Source organism: Bison bison, unplaced genomic scaffold, assembly GCF_000754665.1.
Source record: "Bison bison bison isolate TAMUID 2011002044 unplaced genomic scaffold, Bison_UMD1.0 scf7180017864472, whole genome shotgun sequence".
Lineage (NCBI taxonomy): Eukaryota > Metazoa > Chordata > Mammalia > Artiodactyla > Bovidae > Bison > Bison bison.
The window spans coordinates 3,908,446-3,915,669 of record NW_011495033.1 but is presented as its reverse complement, the minus strand read 5'-3'; the positions used below and the strand labels follow the sequence as shown (position 1 = coordinate 3,915,669).

The 7,224-nt window shown below is 57.2% G+C and overlaps 2 protein-coding genes across 7 annotated transcripts in view; one reads left to right on the top strand and one right to left on the bottom strand.

Moving 5' to 3' along the window:
* Positions 1 to 3,227, top strand: part of SUPT6H (suppressor of Ty 6 homolog (S. cerevisiae)) — a 31,300-nt gene extending 28,073 nt beyond the window's left edge. For both annotated transcript variants that reach the window (XM_010861414.1, XM_010861413.1), the window contains exons 33-37: positions 680 to 792; positions 1,228 to 1,305; positions 1,397 to 1,563; positions 2,011 to 2,198; positions 2,446 to 3,227. In XM_010861414.1, coding sequence (XP_010859716.1) covers positions 680 to 792; positions 1,228 to 1,305; positions 1,397 to 1,563; positions 2,011 to 2,198; positions 2,446 to 2,632 — 733 coding nt within the window. In that variant the 3' untranslated portion in view covers positions 2,633 to 3,227. The remainder of the gene's footprint in view (positions 1 to 679; positions 793 to 1,227; positions 1,306 to 1,396; positions 1,564 to 2,010; positions 2,199 to 2,445) is intronic.
* A 1,080-nt stretch (positions 3,228 to 4,307) lies between these two features.
* The window catches only part of PROCA1 (protein interacting with cyclin A1), a 7,716-nt gene continuing 4,799 nt past the window's right edge, over positions 4,308 to 7,224 (bottom strand). For all 5 annotated transcript variants that reach the window (XM_010861407.1, XM_010861410.1, XM_010861409.1 and 2 more), the window contains 3 exons: positions 5,844 to 5,976; positions 5,423 to 5,578; positions 4,308 to 5,321 (listed from right to left, as the gene is read on the bottom strand). In XM_010861407.1, the coding sequence (XP_010859709.1) occupies positions 4,655 to 5,321; positions 5,423 to 5,578; positions 5,844 to 5,976 (956 nt within the window). In that variant the 3' untranslated portion in view covers positions 4,308 to 4,654. The remainder of the gene's footprint in view (positions 5,322 to 5,422; positions 5,579 to 5,843; positions 5,977 to 7,224) is intronic.

The following is a 7,224-nucleotide window of genomic DNA, read 5'->3' as shown; positions in this document are numbered from 1 at the left end:
ACTGGCTGTTGACAGCTGTGCTTTATTGATCACAATCCGTTCTCAGTATTGCGATGAGTGCCTTACACACTCTGTCTTGTTTATTGCTCGTAGGTTAACCGCTATAGATTTAAGTGTTATCATCCTCTTTTCACAAATGAGGCTGAGATTCACTTCAGTAACTTGGTACAAAACCATATAGGTGGTGAGTTGGCAGAGCCAATATTGGAACTGGATCTGAACCCAGAACTTCTTATCTACTCTCTGCTCTGCAAAGTGTTAAATGAGGACCGACCAGCCACCCTCAAGAGGCACTTGGACCTCATTCGGCTCATGGACCACTGTGCTTGGCTGCCCGGGAAGCCCCCCCCACCCCAACACTGATGTCTGTATCCCCCTCGCCGGCTGTGTGGTGCCGTCACACAGCAGCCCAGGGTGGTGACCGGCCCCCAGCGAGCCTTGTGGCAGCCTGTAGAGAGCACACCTGGGGCTGCTGACTCCAGGCCTTGTCTGGGCTTCTCTGTGCCTCCTCGCCTCGCCAGAGTGCAGCCTCCTTTTCCAGGGCCAGGGACTGGCTCTTCCATCTCTCCTCCCCCTCGCACCCAGTGCGGCTGCTTCACGTGGTGGAGATCTGCTCTGGCCACTCGCTCGCAGCTGGCCACAAGTGGGATCTGATGCATGTTTCCTTCCAAAATCCCAGGATAGAATACGTAACTGTGACTCCAGAAGGATTCCGGTACCGGGGCCAAGTCTTCCCCACTGTGAACGGCCTTTTCAGATGGTTTAAGGACCACTATCAGGATCCTGTGCCAGGTGAGCTCTGCTCTCTGTGACTCCCAGAGTGTAGTTGAGGGACAGCTGAGCACTGAGTGGAGACAGACACTAACTCTGGCAGAAGGGGAGGCCTAGGCTGCCGCTGTAGCTCAACTCCAACTCCCTCCTCCTCACATCAGGAAGGCCCTCCATTCTCTTTGCCTATACAGCTTCCCTTTTTTTTTTTTTTTTTTTAAACTTATGTATTTATTTGGCTACACTGTGCAGCTGTGGGATCTTAGTTCCCTGATCAGAGATTGAACCCAGGCTCTCAGCAGTGAAAAGGCAAAGAGTTCCAACCACTGGACTGCCAGGGAATTCCCCCAGCTGCCCTTCTTTGCACCCACCTCGGTACCTCTCCCAGCTCCCTAAGTTGTAACGTAAAACTGGAAATAGGTTTCTGGAGAGACTTCTCACTCGGGCCATTTCTTGTAGGTATCACCCCCAGTAGCAGCAGCAGGACCCGAACACCTGCTTCTATCAATGCTACCCCAGCCAACATCAACCTTGCAGGTAAGGAGCTCATGCCAGGCCTGGGGGTGAGAGGGATGGAGCTGGAAGGGCTGTGCCCTAACGTGCCCATCTCCACCTCTTGTGCTTACAGATCTGACACGGGCTGTGAACGCCCTGCCCCAGAACATGACCTCGCAGATGTTCAATGCCATTGCTGCTGTGACGGGCCAGGGCCAGAACCCTAATGCCACCCCAGCGCAGTGGGCCTCCAGCCAGTATGGCTACGGTGGCAGTGGAGGGGGCAGCAGCGCTTACCACGTACGTGGCCTGGGGAAGAAAAGCCCTGCAGAGGGTGGGGAAGGGTGAAAGGTCATCCTTCACTAGCCTGTGTCCGTAGACTGGGCTCTGCAGGGCCCACCACAAGGGCCTCCACAGCAGGTGGGACTGCCACAGCATCAGGAGCTGTCTCTAGTAGGTGTTCCTTGTTCTCGGGCCAACTGAGGGGAAGGGGAGTAAGAGAAGCCATGACCATTCCACGGAGTCTTTTGGGATCTTGGAACCCGAGCCCTCAAGCCTCTAGACTCGAGTGGTCAAGTGGTGGGCCCTGCTGTTGGCCTGCCTCAGCTGCTCAGAATCACACCCTGCTCAGGAGAGTGTCAGCTGGAAGGCTTTGTGCAGAGCCCAGATTTTCAGCTTGTCAGAAATTTACCAGAAGAGCAAATAAACACAAAACCCAACCTAAACTCAACTGTCACCCTTCTCCAGGTATTCCCAACACCAGCCCAGCAGCCAGTGGCCACACCACTAATGACCCCCAGCTACTCCTACACAACGCCCAGCCAACCCATCACCACGCCACAGTACCACCAGCTGCAGGCCAGCACCACCCCACAGTCTGCCCAGGCCCAACCCCAGCCCTCCTCCAGCTCCCGGCAACGGCAGCAGCAGCCAAAGTGAGTACACCAACAGTAGACAGGTCGTTAGTCGAGGTGGGCGCTCTGGGTCTCCTGACAACCGTAAGCCAGGTGGTGTCCCCCGGAGGACTAGGCTCTGGGAGGAGCCAGAAGAATACTGCTGTCCATAGATGTGAGATCCATCTCTGCGGGAATGGAGGCTCCCGGGGACTGCGGGGTGGGCTTTCTTCTGGCGAGCCGCAGGCCGAGTCAAGTCCTTTATCACACACCCTGGTTCTCCCTCCAGGTCCAACAGCCATGCAGCCATCGACTGGGGCAAGATGGCAGAACAGTGGCTGCAGGAGAAGGAGGCGGAGCGGCGGAAACAGAAGCAGCGGCTGACCCCTCGGCCCTCCCCCAGCCCTATGATCGAAAGCACCCCCATGTCTATTGCTGGCGATGCCACCCCACTCCTGGACGAGATGGATCGGTAGGGCGCCTGCTCCTAGGACTCTGGTTACCTCTGAGGCTGGGAGAGACCTGGCTGCCCACTGCCTCACTCCCTGCCCCTCCTTTTCTGTCCATAAAGTGGCGTGAATTGACGTTCTCTTTGGTGGTCAGCCTGGATGGGCGACAGGCTAGATGGCCTTGCGAACTTGAGCTCAGTGTGCGCTAGGCAACAATCCTCTCCTCCAGGCCGTCACTGACTGCCTGTCCTGGGACCAGGCTGGGAGCGGCGTGTGGCAGGGAGGAAGAAGAGGAAGAAGAAGGTGAGAGTGGAGTTTTGTGCTCTGCTCCCTACAAGCCATTTTGGGCTTCTGCCCTCCCCTGACTCTGGGCTGCGGCGGGGCCAAGTTCAGCACGCGAGTCTCCCCCGCGCTCGTGGGGAGAGGGATGCTATTTATTCAGTTTGGGACAGGACGACGAGTACTTCCACCCTGGTGCCAACAGCAGGGTGGCCGTCAAAGCAGGATGACGAGGGATGTAGGGGAGCAGTGCTGACCTGCCCAGCCCCCACCTGGCTGCCCTCACCCCTTGCTGCCGCCGCTTCCTGCCTGTCATTTGAATAAACAGTGTTTCTACAGAGCACCTGACAAAGCCTCTCTCTCCCAAGTCTCCGGCTCTTGAGGGGGAGCTTTCAAAGCTGTGTTGGGAGCTCTGCAGGCTCCCCTGACCCCAGGCCTTCAGAGAGGTGGTGACTCACAGAGGAGCAGGTGGCTTCTGCATCAGACCGCCTAGGATCACAGCACTGTGACCTTGAGCAAGCTTTCTTGTCTGTAACACAGAGACAAGGATACCTGCCTCAGCAGGGCAGCTGTGAGGACTGAGATAAAAGGTGTGACGGTCAGTCCGGGGGCTGGGACCTCATCACACCTCAGTAAATGTTTGCACAGCTGTTGCTTCTCACACACGGCCACCCCATCCACCACCTTCTGGTCTTCTCTGCCATGCCGGGGAGAGGCCAGAAGTCAATCTGGGTTTCTCCACTTGAGCCCTACGCCTCTCCCCACTTTTAGCTGACTGGGCCTTGGGATCTGACCTCTACGTGAGTCGCCCCAGGACAGGCCCTACACTCACCTGATCCTGCCCACACAGCCCTGGTGAGGGCCCCTTCGTCTAGCCCGCTTCCTCTTTAGTTCTGAATTGATCTTCCTGTGTTCCTTCACGTCTTGTCTCACGGCCCTGGGAAAGCAAGGCTTTCCCCTCCCTTTTCTCTGAGGACTGCTGCCCATACTTGGTGGGCTTCCCACCTGACGTCTTCATTCAAGATCCCTTTGGCTGTTTCTTGGCAGGAGTTGGGGGGAGGGGCTTGCCTTCTGACAGGAATTCAGTTCCTTTCCCTTAAGTATAAAAGGTTTCTAGAAGGGGGACTTGCCTGATGCCTGCCGATGTGCGGGACATGTGTTCTATCTCTGGCCTGGGAAGATCCCACTGAGCCCATGCTCCGCAACCAGAGAAGTTACCACAATGAGAAGCCTGAGCACAGCACCAAAGAGCCAGTGCAGCCAAAAAAAATAAATTTAAATCTTTTAAAGAAGGGAGGGTGGGGACAGTTAAGAAGGGCTGAGCGGGAGCAGAGCCAACCAGCTGGGAAGATTGTGTTCCCTTCAATGCCACCAGCACCTTCCCCAGGGCCACTTAAGAGTAGGGAAAGGCCAGGCACGGTGGTACAGAGTGGGTTAAAAGGTTCAATTTATTAGGGGTATCACTGCACACAGTACTGCCCTTCACCAGGTCGATTTCACACAGACCTGTCTCCTTCCCACCCAGTTGTGCCTGGACCTAGGATATTACAGAGAAACGGGCTCTGCCCCTTCCCTGCCCACCCACCTACCTTCTCTGGACTTCTCTTGAAAGACGGACCGCCCTTCAGAAACCCCCACAGCCCCTTAGCCCTTTGGCTCCAGCCATGCCCAGAGCCCGCCCCCTGCCCCCACAAGTAGCCAGGTTGGAGGGAGAGAGAAGCAGGGGGTCAGCTACAGGCTTGATCGCATTTATTCTTCACCCTGGTCGCCTCAACTGAGATTGGGGTTTGATGCTGGGGGAGATCTCCTCTTGTTGATCTTCTTGACTGGCGAGGTCTTCAAGCCGGGCTTCTTGACCTGGACCCCGTTCTTCTCTCTCTTCCTGGGTGATGAAGACTCCACAATATCCTCGCTGGAGGGTTCCTCCCGCCCAGGGTCATTGTAACTGTCCTCACTCTCCAGATCCTGCCGGCTGTCTGGGCTGGACTCTGACATCCTGGCCAGCTCTCTTGGGCTTAACGATCGGCTTAAGTCCGGAGGTGATTCCGATTTAACTGGGCTTTTCTTCTTCATCAACTTGCCCTTCTTGACTTTTTTCTTCACCTTTGCTTTTTCCTTTTCGTCCGTCTCCTCCTCCTTGTCTTTCTCTTTTTTTTTCTTTATCTTCTTGATCACCCTGTTGCCCTGGGACTTCCCAGTGGGGCTTTCAGAACGCCAGATGGTGATGGGAGCTGCTGAGTCAGGGGCACCCGTGATCATGCTCATGCCTGTGTCGGTGGGGGAGTCAGTGGGGGTGGGTCCCACCTGGGTCGGGATGGGAGGCTTGCTTTCCTCTTCCTCCTCCTCCTCCTCCTCTTGGTTTAGGTCATCTGCCCCACACTCATGGTGGATGGGGTGGTGGATCACTGCCACGGAGACAGGCCTGTAGCTCTTGCACCTTTGAGGAAGGGGGGCAGGGAAAGATGATTGAGGAGAGCAGGGCAAGGTGATTGACAGAATGTGGGGGCCAGTGCCCCCTTTCCACCTGCCAGAACTCACCAGCCGTACCAGAACCGCTCCACACACTCTTCCTCTGGGATGAGTTCAAAGCATGGGGACCGGATGATGTCGAAACAGGTTGAGTCCACATCTCGGGAGCAGGTTGGGCCCACATCTCCAGAGCTGCTATTCGTCTTCTCTGAGCAGTCCTTCAGCCTGCCATACAGGGGGCTCAGCCTGGCTCCCATGCCTCCATGACTCCCCAGGGGCCCAGAGCGAGAAGCCTAAGGGACAGCAGGCTTCCACTGTGCCCAGCCCAGGCTGCGGGAAGACCTCCCCACGGCCCCTGGAGCAGAGCCGGGCTTACAAAGCTGGGGCCGGGAGGGCAGAGCTGACACGGGGAACCACAGTGGACATTTTGGGCCTGGGTCTGCCCAGGAGAGACTCCTGGGCTGTTGGTCTCCCGAGGAGGGGGCCTTACCTCGAGTCACAGTCACAGTGGCTGAGAGAGTGCAGGTGCACGTCGTGGTGGACACAGTCAGGGGAGAAGGGGCGGACGATGTGCCCAGCACACTTGTGTTTCCAGCAGCACCTGTCGGTGTTCTTGAATTCACCTGAGGCGGGAAGGGCCTGGGTCACAAGGCATCCACGGCAGCACACCTGGATCTCCCCTCTCACAGCTCAACCTAGTTTCATCGGGTTCCCCTGCTGCTACCACCCTCCCTCCCCCACAGTTGTTTTGTTTTTGGCCTCACTGTGCAGCTTGTGGGATCTTAGTTCCCCCGACGAGGGATTGAACCCAAGGGCTCCAGCACTGAAAGCACTGAGTCCTAACCCTACTGGACTGTCAGGGCCATCCACCCACACACGCGTACACAGCTGTCCTTGTTACTTGGACAGTAACTTGGTTACTGCTTGGTAGCAACAGCACCTAGGTCTCAGCCTCTCCTCTCCCCAGCCCATTGCATGTGAATCTGCCTGCCCCTTGCAGACTTCCAGGACAGTGTCTCACCAAGGTCCCCACTAGCCCCATGCTATCTGGTAACACCTGCCTCTTCCCCTCCCCTGCCTTCTATGGGACCCCCACCTTCCCAGGACCCTCCACTGACTCCCACCTGCCCCTCACCCAGTGCTCAGAGTTGTCAGCTGACCCTGTGTGCGCAGAGTAACTCGGGGAGTGGAGGGCCGAGGGGAGCCAGTGGCATCTTTGGTTCCACTCAGCACAGGCCCAGAGGGGAGACCGATGTCCCGCCCCTCCCAGCCTTTGAAGCCGCTTCAGCCCCAGGGCCCTGCTAGAGCAGGCCGGCTTGAGCCAGGGAGGAGCCTGACTGAGCGCCACCCCCCACCACCCCTGCCGTGTCATGCCCCTGGGCTTCTGTCTCTTCTTCCTCTCTTCTCTAAGCCTCTTCTCCCTGCAATGCCTGTCTCACCCTCACTTGTTTCCCCTTTCTCAGACTCCCTGTTCCCTCCTTATCAAGTTCCCATTCCCCATCCATTCTCTCCCCAGTCCTTAGAGCCACAAACTTGAACAACCTTGTAGGGGGCACAGGGGAGAAGCTGCCAAGAGATGACTGGAATTAGGGGAGGCCCCCGAGGAAAGATGCCTACCTCTTTTGCTAGGATGCATCAAGCCTGTAGGCACACTGGTCTCGCCCAGCCTTCACTCGCACTGCCTCACCTCTGACCCTGCCTAAGGCCCCAGTGGCGTAATCCTTGGGCCACCATCTATAACATAAGCCCACAAAGGGACAGGGCACCTTCCTGCAGGTTCCCCCTGAACCTCGGCTGCAGGTACTCGTGAGATCCAGGGCTGCCTGGCTTGGGGTGCTGTGGCTGGCTGACTCCCTCAGAACAGGCCAGGA